Here is a 17,538-nt window from a genome sequence, read left to right on the forward strand (position 1 = left end):
CCTCCTGGGCTCAAGCAATCCTCCGCCTCAGTCTCTTGAGTAGCTGAGACCACAAGTACATGCCACCGCGCGTGGCTAATTTTTTTTTTTTTTTTTTTTTTTTTTTTTGAGACAGAGTCTTGCTCTGTCTCCTAGGCTGGAGTGCAGTGGCATGATCTTGGCTCACTGCAACCTCTGCCTCCTAGGTTCAAGCGATTCTCCCACCTCAGCCTCCTGAATAGCTGGGATTACAGGTGCATGCCACCACACCTGGCTAATTTTTGCTTTTTATGTATGTATGTATTTATTTATTTTCGAGATGGAGTCTCACTCTGTTACCCAGGCTGGAGTGCAGTGGCGCAATCTCGGCTCACTGCAGCCTCTGCCTCCCAGGTTCAAGCAATTCTCCTGCCTCAGCCTCCCTAGTAGCTGGGGCTACAGGCGCGCACTGCCACACCTGGCTAATTTTTTGTATTTTTAGCCAGGATGTTGGCCATGTTGGCCAGGATGGTCTTGATCCCCTGACCTCAGGATCTACCCGCCTTGGCCTCCCAAAGTGCTGGGATTACGGGCATGAGCCACCACATCTGGCCAGTTGTTTTTATATTTTTAAGAAAACATATATAAATTCATTCATCTAATGAATAGATTTGAGTATCTGTTCTGTGCCATCAAGGCTTCTAAGGCCCTGGACATACATAGTACCAGCAATAAGAGGGATTAAGAACCTGTTTGGAGATGGGAAGTCTGAGGACTCATTAAAAAAAAAAGAGAGCTTTCTTACAGAACTAAGTGATAGTCTAGATTTGTCAGGAAATGAATGGAAGACCTCAGGGAACTCAAGAGATTAAAAAACTTACAAGCTAGAATTTTTAATGAGAGTTCACAGAAAAGGAAATTGAAACAGCTCTTAAATATATAAAAGGTACTCGTGTTTACTCATTATACAAGATACATTGAAAAGTCAGTAATTCCTTTTTTTTTTTTTTTTTTTAAACGTCCTCCTCATCACAGTAGCAAACATCAAAGTTTGACACCCTACTGTGTGGTCAAGGCTGTGGGGAAAAGGGTGTTTTCAGAGAGAGCTGGTGGAGTGTAAATTGGTTAAATCTCTGTAGAGGACAGTCTGGCAATTCCGTCACATGTCTTTTGTTCCAGCAATTCTGGGTATTGAACTTTTAGGTCTGCCAACCAAATGGGGGAGTGGCATTTAATTTGTTTTTCTGTAATTAAGAGTGAGATTGAAATTTTTTCATGTTTGTTGGAAATTTTTTATTGCTGTATCCCTTAAACCAGCAGTATTGTAGATTTTTCTTTTTTTTTTTTTTTTTTTTTTGAGACGGAGTCTTGCTCTGTCACCCAGGCTAGAGTGCAGTGGCTGATCTCGGCTCACTGCAACCTCCGCCTCCCGGGTTCATGCCATTCTCCTGCCTCAGCCTCCTGAGCAGCTGGGACTACAGGCGCCCACCACCACACCCAGCTAATTTTTTGTATTTTTAGTAGAGACAGGGTTTCACTGTGTTAGCCAGGATGGTCTCAATCTCCTGACCTCGTGAGCCACCGCGCCCGGCCGATTTTTCTTTAAAGGAGTCTTAGCTTACGATTCTCTCAAATGACTTCAGTGAGGGGGAAGAAATTATTATTCAGCAGATGGTACTGGGCTAGTTGAATAGCTATTTGGAGGAAAACCAATTTAAATCATTACACATCAAAATGAATTCTAAAAGAATTGATACTTATTTAAAAATTATATCATGAGAAACTAACAATATTTAGAGTATTATTTTTCTGATCTCTGCATGGAGAAAGACTTCCTATGTTTTAAAACAAACATCAAGGAAAGAGAGACATACAAAAGTTTAAAAGCTAAATAAAATTAGATTAGGTGTGGACAGTAGGTCTAAAATGTTCAAAATTGAGTAACACTTGACCTTCTCCTAACTGTTCTGTAGAAGGCAGCAAAGTACAGTGGTTATACCTGGTGCTCTGGAGTCAGCCTCCTGAGTTCAAACGAGGTTCTGCTACTTGGATTTTTGACTTTGGACAAGTTATTTAAGCTGTTTCATGATTTCCTCAACCCAAAATTGAGACAATTTGTAGTTCCCACCTCAAAGGATAATTAAAAGAGTTAAGGAATTATTGTTAACTTTAGATTCATTATTAATATTATTAGTATCTAAAGAGCAGATACAAATCTAAGACCACAGTGTATAAATAAATGAGCAAAGGACAAGAACACACAGTCTGCAGGAAATACTGAGATGAGGAAAACTATAGGAGGAGCAGTTTGGGTGACAGCAGTTGAGAATTTGGTTTAGTCTGTGTTTAATTTAAGGCACCTGTTAAGCATTAGAAACAACCTAAGTGCCAAATGTTAATCAAATGGCTGAGTAAATTATGAGATGCTTACTTAAAGGAATATTTTAAGGCCGCTAAAAGTGATTTTTTTACAAAGTTTTGATAGTGGGAGAAAATGCTAATGAGCAATATTTACTAAGGGAAGATAAAACAGCATTTGTCATACATAATGTGATTTCAGCCTTCTAAAAGAAAATGCATAGAAAAGAATTCAACAAAATATGTGAAAAGATAAGCAGTGGTTACCACTGAATGATGGTGCTTGGGGAGCAAGGGAATGTGGGTGAGTCATTCACACAGACCAGAAGGCCGGATTTGGTGGGTCAGCCGTCTGAGGTCTTTTGAGTTCCACAGTTACACATAACAAGAACTTACTGGCCCGAGAAAGAGCTTTATTGGCTCTGATAACTGAAAAGTTCATGTGGATTGATGGGTACAGACACTGTGTCTAGAATCTGGACTTCTTTATCATCCAGCTTTGCCTTGCTCTGGGTTGTCTGTCAGTCAGCCTCTCTTTTCATGATGACAGTAAGACACTTGACCTGATCACTGCAGCCAAGACTTAAGCTGACTCTCCTCACCTCTTTGTGCTCAGCTTGGATGCCATGCCTATCCCTGAGAGTCACTGTGGCCAAGGGGACTCAGGTGAATATGGCCCAGTGAGTGTCACTATTCCCACAGCACAGCCCAGGAGCATGGGCAAGCCTGAGCGCTCCCCTATAGCAAACACAGTTGGATGGATTAGAGGGGCAGTGGATGCTGGTGGGCACAACCAGCAGGTGATCCTGAGAGTGAAGGAAGATAAGGAATTATATTTTCTCCCCCCACCCCCCCTTTTTTTTCCCTGAAGAGACAGGGTTCTCCCTCTGTTGCCCAGGCTGGAAGGCTGGAGTGCAGTGGCGCAATCACAGCTCACTGCAGCCTTGAACTCCTGGGCTTGGGCAAGCACCATGCCTGGCTAATTGAAATAAATAAATTTTGTAGAGATGGGGTCTTGCTATGTTTCCCAGTCCTGTCTTGAACTAATGGGCTCAAGGGATCCTCCTGCCACTACCACACCCAGACCCCCCCCCCCTTTTTTTTTTTTTTGAGATGGAATCTCGCTCTGTCGCCCAGGCTGGAGTGCAGTGGTGAGATCTCGGCTCACTGCAAGCTCCACCTCCCGGGTTCACGCCGTTCTCTTGCCTCAGCTTCCAGAGTAGCTGGGACTACAGGTGCCCCACCACTATGCCCAGCTAATTTTTTGTATTTTTTAGTAGAGACAGGGTTTCACCGTGTTAGCCCGGGTGGTCTTGATCTACTGACCTCATGATCCACCCACCTCAGCCTCCCAAAGTGCTGGGATTACAGGTGTGAGCCACCATTCCTGGCCCCCACTTTTTTTTTTTAATTAAAAAATGCAATTTCTATAAGAAGTCTGTCTCCATTTCTCAGATAACCTAATGTATGAAAAGCTTGCAGACTTTGTTATTACCCATATAGATACATACATTGATTTTAAATGGAATCATAGGCTATATATTATTACCTACACAGACTTGGATTTATTGATCTACAGCTTGGTCACCCTCAGCTCAAGATAGCTTTGGGAGGTATTTAACCTGTGGTCTTTCAAATCATGCAAGAGATTGAAAAGATAGAAGAATGAGATTGTGGCTGGGTGCAGTCACTCACGCCTGTAATCCCAGCACTTTGGGAGGCCAAGGCGGGTGGATCACTTGAGCCCAGGAGTTCGACACCAGCCTGAGCAACATGGCGAAACCCCATCTCTGCCAAAAATACAAAAATAAGCCTGATGTGGTGATACACACCTGTAATCCCAGCTACTCGGGAGGCTGAAGTAGGAGGATCGCTTGAATCCGGGAGGCAGAGATTACAGTGATCCGAGATCAGGCCACTGGATTCCATCCTGGGCAATAAAGTGAGACCCTGTCTCAAAAAAAAAATAGAAGAAGAAGAAGAGTGAGATTGTGAGAAGTCGGAGAACACAAACCTTCAGCCAGAGATGGAATAGAGACAAAGAAAAGAAACTAGCGCCATGTGATATCACAGAAGCAGAAGATGGCGTTTTGAGAAAGTAGGCATGCACAGCAGTGTCCATGCAGCAGAGAGGTCTAGCAAGATACAGAGTGGAAAATGTGGGTTGATTTTCCAATGAGGGCTTGTTGGTGACCATGCAAGAGGAGTTGAAACACTGAGTGGAAGTGGGAAGTTTGAAATGGAAAGTGGAGACAGAAACAGCTGGTCCACATGAGGGGAAGGGGTTGTGGACCAGGCCACAAGTTGGGGAGAATTGGCTTTGAGTAGAGAGAGGATATCTTTCTTGGCATTGTCAGTAAGGATGTGGGTGAATCTGGCTAGGAGGGAATTCCGGGAAGATCACTCTTGGGCGCCTCAGTTTTCTCTGTAGCACCCTCAAGAAGATATGCTGAGAGTAATGAGGGTCAGTTAGCGAGAAGGTCATGATTCAAGCCGTGCAAGTTGGGTGAAATCTGAGAGTAGAGGAGGTGACTGACCAAGTCTTTGCAGAAGCTGTTGAGGGCCTTGATGAGACTGAAAATCTTGAGTTTTTATAGCACAATAGTTACTGATAGTGTGCTCCTTAAACATGTGAGATCCCCGGGATCCTTTCAGGGTGTCCACAAGGTTAAAGCTGTTTTAATAATCCTCTTAAGGAGTTACTCACACTCCTCTCTATGTTGCCATCAGCACTTGTAGTACAGGAGCAATGGTGAGCAGAGCCCCCAGCACCACAGCCAGGTCAAGGCGGTGGAACTGGAGAGGTTACTGAGCTCTGCACTGCCACACCCCCACAGCTCAAAACCAGTGCCAGTAAAAAGTACTCACCATATTAAATCCATCCTTAATACATTCTTCACAATGTCTGTGTGACAAATACATATAGCATTTCCGCTGCATACCGAATGCAGTGGTTTTCTCAGGGAAAAGCACACATGTAACTATTTGAGCTATGAGCAGAATTAACTGGTTTTTAAATCGACCCTCAGTCGTTTTTATGAGTATAAAGAGTTTCTGAGATCAGAAAGTTTGAGAAGCACTGTCGCACTGGCACACTTTTCACAGTTCAGTCTTTTCTCTGGCCCTGCACAGAAACATGAGTTGAGGATGGAAGTGACAAGTTGCAGCATTGATTCAGGGTCAGAGTTTCACGAGGCAGGCAAGATGGACACGAAGAGGCACTGTGGAGAGTCAGTCGACTGTTTTCCCCAGGTCCAGGACAGGGCAAGAAGGAAAAAAGGATGGATTAGAAGAAAGAGTTGGAATCAGGTTGTTATATACTATTTGAAGTTAAAGAGAAGGGCCAGGCTGGCCAGGCACGGTGGCTCACACCTGTAATCCCAGCACTTTGGGAGGCCAAGGAGGGTGGATCACGAGGTCAGGAGTTTGAGAACACCCTGGCCAACATGGTGAAACCCCGTCTCTACTAAAAATACAAAAAATTAGCCTGGCATGGTGGCAAGCACCTGTAATCCCAGCTACTCAGGAGGCTGAGGCTGGAGAATCGCTTGAACCCAGGAGGTGGAGGTTGCAGTGAGCCGAGATGGCGCCACTGCACTCCAGCCTGGGCAACAGAGCAAGACTCCGTTTCAAAAAAAAAAGGCTGGGCACGGTGGCTCACGCCTGTAATCCCCGCTCTCAGGGAGGCAAGAGGCGGGAGGATAGCTTGAGCCCAGGAGTTCGAGACCTGCCTGGGCAATATAGCGAGACCCCGTTCTCCAGAAAAAGGGAAGAAAAAAAAAAGAGAGAAGGGCCAGGCACAGTGGCTCACGCCTGTAATCTCAGCACTTTGAGAGGCTTAGGCAGGAGAATTGCTTGAGCCCAGGAGTTCAACACCAGCCTGGGCAACATAGTGACTCCCCATCTCTACAAAAAAATTAATTTAAAAAAATTAGCTGGGTGTGGTAACATGTGCCTGTAGTACCAGCTACTCGAGAGGCTGAGGCAGGAGGATTGCTTGAGCCCAGGAGTTCAAGGCTGCAGTAAGCTATGATCATGCCACTGCACTCCAGCCTGGGCCATAGAACAAAATCCAAACTCTGTTTTAAAAAACACAGAAAGAGAAAATGTGGCATTTTGGAAGGCGCTAGGGAAAGTCAGGATTTGTGGTCAGGTGTAACACTAGCCTCAAAGGGACTTCCAGTCTTTCAGGGGAAATAAAACCTGTATCCAAGTAAGCATCCACACAGGCAGCCATGATTCACACCATCTGAGTGTTACCAATGGATGCCCACGTGGTGTGGGAGGAGGGAGTCTGGACACTCTTGACTGTGGGATCCGCACCTGCCAGCTGCTTCCCAGTTCTCTCCTCTTCTTCTGTAGCTATGAATAATGTAGAAATAGCACTTGCAGTAAAAGAAGGCTGGAGATCTAGCTACTTTTCAAGTAGCAAATCTTTTTTTAAAAAGCTGTCTTCCTTTGAAATTTATGCCTGGAGGTTTAAGGGCCTAGAATTTATTTAACTTGAAGGAACTAACGGATCTGTTTTAGAAATGCTTAAGCTGCAAAACATTCAGTTGGCTTGGAGTGCCTCTCTACTTAATACTAACAAGTTTGAGTAGGACCCTCCTGCCCCCAATGGTTTAGAAGTAATACTGTTAGAATCTTATTGTGGTCCAGGCCTCCTGGACTTTTCTTAGCACAGACAGTGTCTAACTGGGTGAAAAGCCAAATGACTTAATCTAGTTTCAAGAAAGTCCTTGAGAAAATGTCTGTGAGTTCTACGTGGGGAGGGCTGGTTGAGAGCAGGAAGCAAAGTGGGATTTATTACCTATGTAATAGATCACAGGAATTTATTTTTTATTTATTTATTTTTTTGAGCCGGAGTCTCACTCTGTCGCCCAGGCTGGAGTGCAGTGGCGCGATCTCGGCTCACTGCAAGCTCCACCTCTCGGGTTCACGCCATTCTCCTGCCTCAGCCTCCCGAGTAGCTGGGACTACAGGCACCCGCCACCACGCCTGGCTAACTTTTTTCTTGCATTATTAATAGAGACGGGGTTTCACCGTGTTAGCCAGGATGGTCTCGATCTCCTGACCTCGTGATCTGCCTGCCTTGGCCTCCCAAAGTGCTGGGATTACAGCCGTGAGCCCCCATGCCCAGCCAACCACAGGAATCTTAAGATTCAGCAAGGGTTGTGTGTCTTGTACACATATCTACAAGTGTTCCTTGGAAGTAGGATTTGAACCAGAGATGCCTGGGTTCTTGACCATCATGCTGCTGCTTTGTCCTGACCCTTGAGAGGGCCACTTCCTAAACCTAGCCAGTTTGTGTGCCCACAGACCCAGGGTCACAGCTGCAGGCATGACCACCTCTTCTACTGCGCAGACACTCCTTCAGTCACAGCAAAACCAGTCTGGATTCTCTACTCTGAAAAGTTATCTAGGCTATAAAACAAAATATCATTATTCCATAATTTCCTAAAGTGCACTTGTATGTATTGAAAAGATTATAGATAGAAACATACATAACTTTTAAATGTTTTCTATGCAGAATTTCTCATTATGTCCAGCATGTGGTTTACCATGTTTATCATCTCCTGTTGTCTTAAGGTCAGGGGTTGCAACAAGGGAGGTCAAAACTGGGGGCCGGAGCTAAGCACAAATACACACCCACAGCCCTTCAGTGACCTCAGGCGGCAAGATGCCTCCCACCTCCCCCCAACACCCAAGCAATCCCTTCGGAAGGTCTACTGACTGTTCTTAAGGGTTAGAAAACATTTTCTTAGTAAATAGTGAAAACTTACTTCTTGAAAGTAGTGGCTAGAAGTGATTCCTTAAACTGATCATGAGTATTAAATTGTACCAAATTTTACGTGATTGTTTTATCATTCTAGGAATAGTGAGAAGGGACATACAATTAAATTTTAAAATGTTTTAAGAAGAAATAATGATATTTTGTCATTCTACTTTGAGGGCTTAATAGTATGTGCTAATTTGCAGATGGATGAAGTTGACCTTTGCCTACAAATAACCTAAAAAGAAATTATCATTGCCGGCCGGGCACCATAGCTCATGCCTGTAATCCCAGCACTTTGGGAGGCCGAGGCGGGCAGATCATGAGGTCAGGAGATCGAGACCATCCTGGCTAACACGGTGAAACCCCGTCTCTACTAAAAATACAAAAAATTAGCTGGGTGTGGTGGCGGGCACCTGTAGTCCCAGGTACTCCAGAGGCTGAGGCAGGAGAATGGCGTGAACCTGGGAGGCGGAGCTTGCGGTGAGCCGAGATTACACCACTGCACTCCAGCCTAGGCGACAGAGCCAGACTCCGTCTCAAAAAAAAAAAAAAAAAAAAAGATCATTGTCAGAAAAGACGCTTCATTAAGTAGTACCAGTGTTTTTGTTTTGTTTTTGTTTTTGTTTGCGGTCTGCAGTTGTCAGATGGTCGGTCCCTACGTTCACAGTCTCAGGAGGCTTGGAGATATAGTCAGCACCCTCTGTGCTGGCTGCTCTCTCCATAGTCATGCTTAGCTCAGTTGTTTTGTGGGTAAGTTTACTTAAACAGGAAATTGAAGTATTTCTGTGACTACTCCTGCTCTCACTACTGCAAAACCTTTCTCTTTCTAGCTCTGGACTTACTGGACAAAATGTTGACATTCAACCCACACAAGAGGATTGAAGTAGAACAGGCTCTGGCCCACCCATATCTGGAGCAGTATTACGACCCAAGTGACGAGGTAAGAGCTCATGTTCCTGGCTGCTGCTTCAGGGACATAGATCAGCCAGCAGTGGACCAACCATATCTTGCTTAGATTTTCCTAAGATGTATCTGGTGCCATACCTGGTTCTTCCAACAAGCCCACCTTTGCCTTGAGGACAAGTGCTGTGGGGCACAGCTTGAAACCTCCTCCCCCATAACTCTCTGTCTATCTCAGAAGACTTCCTCCAGGCCACCTGCAACAGGTCGGGGCGGGGAAAACGCATGTATAAAGGGGACAGCTGCACCAGTGTGGAGCACAGAGAGGGCATGGGTCTGAGACTGGAGGCCATTGTCATGGTGTGACAGGAAGAGACACCTGAAGCGAAGTGCTGGCCCTGAGGATGGCCAGGATGGAGAGGAGGTGGGCGGCCTGCTGAAGGGACAGCACACAGAGTGGGGAGGGAAGTCAACCTGGCCAGTTTCCACTGTGGCTTGGCGACTCCATGTCAGGTGTGCTATTCCCTAGAGACAAGGACACGAGAGCCTGTTGTAAGAAGTGATGAGGCCAGAGTGGATATGGCAGCTCTTCAGAGCAGGCGGGGCATTCAAGTAGAAGATGCTGCATGTCATGTTCTCCCCAAGACAGTCCTAGTGCCTTGGCTCTCTGGTTCCTCTGGAGTTCAGTTTCAACTTTATTCTCTGGAGGATAACAAAGAAAAATGCAATATGAACCAAAAGTTTCGATTGTTCTAGTTGAGGCTCATATGCACAGAGAATAGTCTTTACCCTCCTATTTTTGAAAGAATCAGCTTTCCCTTCCACATCCATCTCCGTACCTCCAGCAACAAGTGAGGCAGCTTGTGAAATACCTACAACGCTGGCCGGGCGTGGTGGCTCACGCTTGTAATCCCAGCACTTTGGGAGGCCGAGGCGGGCGGATCACGAGGTCAGGAGATCGAGACCACGGTGAAACCCCGTCTCTGCTAAAAATACAAAAAATTAGCCGGGCGTGGTGGCGGGCGCCTGTAGTCGCAGCTACTCGGAGAGGCTGAGGCAGGAGAATGGCGTGAACCTGGGAGGCGGAGCTTGCAGTGAGCCGAGATTGCGCCACTGCACTCCAGCCTGGGTGACAGAGCAAGACTCCGTCTCAAAAAAAAAAAAAAAAAAGAAAGAAAAAAAAGAAATACCTACAACGTAGCCAGTAACACAGAATAGGTGATAATACAGGTTTGGGGCTCTTATAAGCTTAGTGGGCTGGAGACTTCCCAGGCTTCTGAGTCCAAATCAGCTGGCTGGGGTGGTGGATGATGCGTGTAGGACACCTTCTGTGATCCTAGATGCATAGCCCTCCTTCAGGCTGAGCTATTTATTTTTCTGGACATGAGTCCTTCTCCCCTTTCAGATGGCCAAAGCTTAGTGCAGAGTTTGGGGTCTGTGCTTCTTCCCCCTAAAGGCCTCGTGAGGATTACATGGGTGAGACGTGAGAATCTAGGCATTCGCTGATTGACAGCTGGTATCATCATCAGCTTAGTTCTGTAACATTGCATTAGTTCATGGGCATTTAAAAATCAAAATGTGGCCAGGCATGGTGGCTCACACCTGTATTCCCAGCTATTCAGAAGGCTGAGGTGGGAAGATCTCTTGAGCCTAGGAGATCGAGGTTTCAGTGAGCTGTGATCACACCAGTGCACTCCAGCCTGGGTGACAGAGCAAAACTCTTTCTCTAAAAAATAATCATTGTTTGTCACTGAGTGTGTATGGGGTTCTTTGATCTAAATAGGCAGTTTATATTTTACTTAAATAGCTTTCTGGAGTATGGTTAAAAATTAAAATGGGGGCTGGGCGCAGTGGCTCACGCCTGTAATCCCAACGCTTTGGGAGGCTGAGGCAGGCGGATCACTTGAGGTCAGGAGTTCGAGACCAGCCTAGCCAACATGGGGAAACCCCGTCTCTACTAAAAATACAAAAATAGCTGGGCGTCGTAGTGCGTGTTTGTAATCCCAGCTACTCTGGAGGCTGAGGCATAAGAATCGCTTGAACCCGGGAGGCGGAGGTTGCATGGAGCCGAGATCATGCCACTGCACACCAGCCTGGGCAATAGAATGAGACTCAGTCTCAAAAAAAAAAAATGGGGCCAGGTGTGGTGGCTCACACTTGTAATCCCAGCACTTTGGGAGGCCAAGGTGGGTGGATCACCTGAGGTTAGGAGTTCGAGACCAGCCTGGCCAACATGGTGAAACCCCGTCTCTACTAAAAATACAAAAAATAGTCGAGTGTAATGGCAGGTGCCTATAATCCCAGCTATTCCGGAGGCTAAGGCAGGAGAATCGTTTGAACCCAAGAGGCGGAGGTTGCAGTGAGCCAGGATCGTACCACTGCACTCCAGCCTGGGCAACAAAGCGAGGTTTTGTATCAAAAAAGAAAATGAAAAGAAAACTTGTAAGAAAATACAAGAGAGATTTTTTTCATACTACAAAGATGTAGCTCTATAATATTGTTACAGTTACTAACATTTTGGAGTATTTCCTTCTCAGTGTTATATTTATCTAAATTTTAAAAATAAAATAGTTTTCGTTCTCTTGACACAACATAGGCATTTTCCTATTAATCTTCCTTGCAGCTTAATTTTTTTTTCTTTTTTGAGATTAAGTCTTGCTCTGTCACCAGGCCAGGCTGGAGTACAGTGGTATGATCTCAGCTCACTGCAACCTCCACCTCCCAGGTTCAAGCGATTCTCCTGCCTCAGCCTCCCGAGTAGCTGGGACTACAAGCACACACCACCACACCCAGCTAATTTTTGTATTTTTAGTAGAGATGGAGTTTCACTATGTTGGCCAGGATGGTCTCCATCTCTTGACCTCATGATCTACCTGCTTCGGTCTCCCAAAGTGCTGGGATTACAGGTGTGAGCCACCGTGCCTGGCCAGTTTTTTGTTTTGTTTTGTTTTGTTTTTTCTTTAAGACGGAATCTTGCTCTGTTGTCCCGGCCGGAGTGCAGTGGCGCAATCTTGGCTCACTACAACCTCTGCCTTCTGGGTTCAAGCAATTCTCCTTCCTCAGCCTCCCAAGTAGCTGGGACCACAGGGGCCTGCCACCATGCCTAGCTAATTTTTGTGTATTTTTAGTAGAGATGGAGTTTCACTATGTTGGTCAGACTGGTCTCATGATCCGCCCACCTTGGCCTCCCAAAGTGTTGGGATTACAGGTGTGAGCCACTGTGCCTGGCCTTGCAGCTTAATTTTTAACAGCTCTAAGATGTTTTTTCATATAAAGATACCATGATTTATTTAATGAAATGCATGTATTTTAGTGTTATGGGTGTTGATTAGATAAACGTACCACCACCCCCACAGCAGCACATTTCTCTTATTTCAACATTCACTGCCTTAAAACATTTAAAAATTATTCTGGGATTTGTGGTAAGTTCAGAAAAGCACTTTAAACAGATTCAGTTGCTCCCAGTCTAAGTGCTTATGAGACCTTCAGGAGCGTGGGCACAACTCTTAGTCTCACTCTGTCACCCAGACTGGAGTGCAGTGGCACAATCTCAGCTCACTGCAACCTCTGCCTCCTGGGTTCAAGCGATTCTCCTGCCTCAGCCTCCTGAGTAGCTGAGATAACAGGCGTGGACCACCACACTCGGCTAATTTTTTGTATTTTTGGTAGTGACGGGGTTTTACCATATTGGGCCAGGCTGGTCTCGAACTCCTGACCTCAAGTGATCTGCCCGCCTCAGCCTCCCAAAGTGCTGGGATTACAGGTGTGAGCCACTGCGCCCAGCCTGAGCCACCGCACCCGGCCAGCAACTCTTAAGTTTTTATGAGACGTCAGTCCTGTTGTATAAATTCAGAATCTGAGCAGTGGTCATTTTATGAATCAGTAAATTACTGCCTTACCCATAACAACTTTGACTGTTAAATGTTTTGTTTTCTCTGAAAGCCCATCGCCGAAGCACCATTCAAGTTTGACATGGAATTGGATGACTTGCCTAAGGAAAAGCTCAAAGAACTAATTTTTGAAGAGACTGCTAGATTCCAGCCAGGATACAGATCTTAAATTTGTCAGGTACCTGGAGCTTTAATACAGTGAACTCTAGCAAGGGAGGCACTGCCTTTTGTTTCTAGAATATTATGTTTCTCAAGGTCCATTATTTTGTATTCTTTTCCAAGCTCCTTATTGAAAGGTATTTTTTAAATTTAGAATTAAAAATTATTTAGAAAGTTACATATATTCTTTTAGGAATCTCTCTCTTGTTTATTAGAAACTCCAAGTACCTCCTTTACTCTCAACGGTAGTGAATGTGATTATTTGGAAACAACTTTTTCATATTCTAGATTGTTCATCTTTGGGTTCTCATCCATTCCTTGCTGCCTGTCCAGAGCAGTTTCACAGTTACATGAGCATCTCTCTGGAAAGGGTTCGCCTCAGGACTCCCTTCCTCCCATGGAAAGCAGAGCCACCAGTTAAATAGATTTAGTGTTAAGAGTCCTCTGTGCCTGCCCCTTCAGAAACTCCTAGCTGGGACCTGGTTCTACAGTTGATGTCACATGCAAGGGGCCCAGGCCCTGTTACCGGTTCAGACTAGCAGTGTAGGCTGGAGAGCTGGAGAAACTTCATCCAGGAGATGGAGGCTGGGCTGGCCTGTCAGGGGGATTTACATGGGCCTGCACAGAAGCTACATGTGCTTGGGTCATAAGGGGAGGTGAACAATGTGACATTATTGGTAGATTTTAAAAATTGAGCAGGCCCAACGCAATGGCTCATGCCTAAAATCCCAGCACTTTGAGAGGCTGAGGGGAGAGGATCGTTTGAATCTCAGAGTCCAAGGCTGCAGTGAACTATGATTGTATCACTGCACTCCATCTTGGGTGAACCCTGGCTCAAAAAAAAAAAAAAGTATACAGGAAAAGAATGCAAATCTTGATTTTAGAGAGTATGTGACAAGAGGAGAGAGAACTGGACTTGTGTTTAGAACTCTGTAGAAAGGAGCAGTGAATAAAGAATTGGGAACCAAAGTAGAAGCAGTTGCTGGGGAGATGCTTTGGACAGAACCGGGTTGCAGTTACAGGCATCCATTCCCCGTCACTAAGAACAAAGAACCAAGTAGACGAGAGCTGAGAACTGACATGACCAACTCAGCCTCCAAGCAGATAGCCCTGAAAGCCAGGCAGGGCAACATAGCAGGGAATTGGTAGGGAATAGACACTAGTAGCTTGGGGGCTGGAAAATGGTGTTTTCAAAAGTCTGACATCAAAGCAGGAGGGGTTGAAATGAGGGAAGACTGGGTAGGAGATCAGCTAAGAACAAATGCCTGGTCTTCCATACCAAAGGGGCCGTAGCCTTGGACTAGAAATGAAGTGGGGAGAAGCGGCAAATTCAAGAGAAGGAGGAAAGGCAAAGTCTGAAAGACTCCCAAGTTTTCTAAACCCACCAACTTGGGGGAGGCAGGGCTGCTGGCACTGTTAAGCCCTCACTTAGCCTGCTGTTAACACCAGACGCACCCCAAAAGACGATCTCTCAAACCCAAGGGAAGTGTTGTGGAGTCACGCGAACAGGATGTGCAGTGGACTGCTAGCCATAAGCCCTGCGGAGTGACTGAGAAAGAAGCCTGTTATCAGCAGGGGCCTGAGCTGATTCATGTCTTCTGTTGCCCCATACACATGTGGCTCTCCAGTGGAGGAGGTGTTAGCCACAGTGACTTGCACAATCACTCACTGACAGAAAGCTGGGCCCCAGGATCCAACCATTTTCACACCTGCAGTCCCCACAGAGCTTCCTTCCTGGCTCCTCTGTGAGGTGCTCACAGTGGAGCAATTGTCTCTGTTTCTCAAGAGTCTGTCCGTCTCCCTCCGTGAGGCTCCAGGACACACTCCCAGTGTCTGTACAAGGTCAGATTAACTAGACCTTGGTCAGCCCGCTGCCTGTTTTTGTAAATGGAATCGCACAGGGCCTTGCATTTGCTCGCAGGTTACCTTTGCTGCCTTTCCTCTACAGCAGCGGAGTGGGGTAGTCATAACAGACCTGGATGCCCTGTGAGGCCTGAGAGGTTCACTCTCTTGCCCTTTACAGAACCTGGAAGATTGAGCTGAGCAACTAATGTTGCTTTTCTTCCTTCACAATTCTTTTCACAGTCATTTTCCCTCAGCCAGGTGGTGGCCTGTGAGCATCTCATCTTTTCTGTCGCTTCAGGTCAGGCAGCAGTGCTGCCTGCTTAGTCTGCGTTAGACACCAAGAGCAAGCAGAGCAAGCAGGACCTAAACACAGCCTCAGAGGGGACCACGTAGTAGGGGAGAAAGACACACACACACAGCTGTGCACATTTTTAGTATAAAAGAGCTTCTGGGGTTGACGTGATAATTTGTTTTTCATCATTTAATCAGCATTGAGCACTTCGTTTTGCCAGTTAGGAAGGGAGCAAAGATGAATAAAACCCAGGCTTTGCTTTCCAGCGCCTCTTAGCAGGAAATGTAAACAACAAGGAGTGTACAGAGTCCCAGAGGTGGACATAGGCATGGTGGGCCCCAGAGAGTAAGGCAGACATTAAAGCCTTGCAGAGTGTGGCCGACTGGAGGCAATTGTGCTGCAGCTGAAACCTGACAGTTGGGTTCTTTGCTGGTTGGGAAGGGGCACAGCTGTGTGGAACCTGGAAGGTGGACATGCCAGACAGCTGGGCAAGAGGGGGGCTGCAGAGAAAGAGGCCAGCCCAGGCTGTGGCCCTTGCTTCCCCAGGAGGCCAGCTCTCCCTCACAGATAGCTGCCTGACCTGAACCAGTGGCTCAGGTGACTCTGGCAGCAGTAAGGATGCAGGAGGACCTCTGAGAGCAGGGACTTGGGGGACAACTGGCCAGACCACTGGAGAGACAGGCAGCACCACAGGCACAAGGATGGCAAGACAGAGGCAGGGTTGCTCCTGGGGCCACAGGACGCAGTTACTGGCAGAACGCCTCCTGAAGCCAGCCTTGCAAGGCAGGGGACCAGTATCCCTGTCAGGTCCACCACCACTCTGAGAGTCCCGGCGTGGCAAGGACAGTCACCTCTGTGTGTTGTTCATTTGCTCCAGACACAGAAGACACACAGATGCTCCCTATGTGCTTATAGCATGATTTTTTTCCCCAACATTCTTTTAGTGACAGTTTTCAACTATTCTGCAAAGTTGAAGGAATTTAGACACCCATATTCCCACCACCTAGATTATGCAGTTAACATTAACATCTTACTTCTTTTCTCTTAGATCTGTCCATCTGTTCCTCTATCCACCCATCAACCCATCTCATTTTATCCATTAATTGCAAAGGAAGTTGCCAGCATCTAGACTGACTTACAATTTAATCATCTAGAATATCACATGAATCCAGGGGAAGCTGGGGCTGGGTTGGCTGATTAAACTATGGGATAGGTTCTTTCATAAACATTTCATTTTGGTGATCACAACAGAATTTTGGGAAGTCAGCATGCATCCATGTTTGTAATTGAGGAAACTGAAGACAGGAGCCTTTGAGCACTTTGCTCAAAATTGTACATCAAGTGGCAAAACTAGGCAGAGAATCCAGGTATTTTGGACCTAGAATGCCATTTTCTTGAAATGTTTGCCAGCATGAAACAGTGGCAGGCTGCGCACTGCCTGTGATTAGCCTTGTTCCCTGGGAAAGGTCTCAGGACTCATTCACAATACTAAGGAGCATTGTCTCTGAGTTCCCAGCCCACACACCGGAGATCAGGAGCTCTAAATTGGAGAGCTCAGGAGGTAAAGGTGTAATAAAACATGGGAACACTGGGAGGGCACAGTTGACCGTTTGGCTGCATCAGGAAAGGCCTAGAAACATACACCCCAGGACCACAGAGCACAGCTGTGGGGCCCCTTTGGTAAAGGAAGCAATCAAGTGATACTTGTAGTGGTCGCCGAAAGGTGTTAAGGGTCAAATTATATTCATTGTATTTTGCTTAAGGGGGTCAGTTTTAGAAATGTTTCCATGGGCAAGTTTAAAAGCTGAACATTCCTACTACCTGTGACAAGCCTCATTCCTACCCAGCTCATGTCCTCAGTCCCTGTGAGGCGGGTGAAGGTAGAGATCAGTGCTCAACTTCCTTCTTCATCTGCCTGATTGTGAATTTTCTCAGGTGGATTGATCCCTAGGGGCATGAACCGCATTTCCCTTTGGTTTATTGAAGATGAAAGCATTTTAGGGCAGCTTTAACTTCCTGCCAACCCATAGGTTTGGCTGCAGTTCACCTCTACGTAAAAGAGACCACTTCTACCTCTTAGCCCATCTCCAAGTCCACAGTTTGGCTATAGTTAGCCCATTCTTCTTGCCCCAACTCCTGAGTGGCAGATAAAAACCACAGCTCTGAAAGTGCTCTGTGAAATAGCAAGTGATACTCTGCTAGATTTTCATGCTGGAAAACATTTCACACCAATGAGAATCTCCAAAGGGGAAGAGTGTTTTGTTTGCATTTTGAGACACTTGGTTGCCCCACTGGCCTCCTCCACCAGGCTTCTTCATCTGAACCACAGAATGCAGAACATGATTTGAGTGGCAGTTTTC

General features: G+C 46.2%; 1 protein-coding gene across 3 annotated transcripts in view; it reads left to right on the forward strand.

Moving 5' to 3' along the window:
* MAPK1 (mitogen-activated protein kinase 1) overlaps window positions 1-17,538 on the forward strand; it is a 169,979-nt gene that overhangs the window by 97,481 nt on the left and 54,960 nt on the right. For 2 of the 3 annotated variants that reach the window (XM_063623607.1, XM_055252347.2), the window contains exons 7-8: window positions 8,923-9,032; window positions 12,935-13,060. In XM_063623607.1, the coding sequence (XP_063479677.1) occupies window positions 8,923-9,032; window positions 12,935-13,051 (227 nt within the window). In that variant the 3' untranslated portion in view covers window positions 13,052-13,060. The remainder of the gene's footprint in view (window positions 1-8,922; window positions 9,033-12,934; window positions 13,061-17,538) is intronic. The other variant, XM_063623608.1, reaches the window with a different exon arrangement.

Source organism: Symphalangus syndactylus, chromosome 18 (assembly GCF_028878055.3).
Source record: "Symphalangus syndactylus isolate Jambi chromosome 18, NHGRI_mSymSyn1-v2.1_pri, whole genome shotgun sequence".
Lineage (NCBI taxonomy): Eukaryota > Metazoa > Chordata > Mammalia > Primates > Hylobatidae > Symphalangus > Symphalangus syndactylus.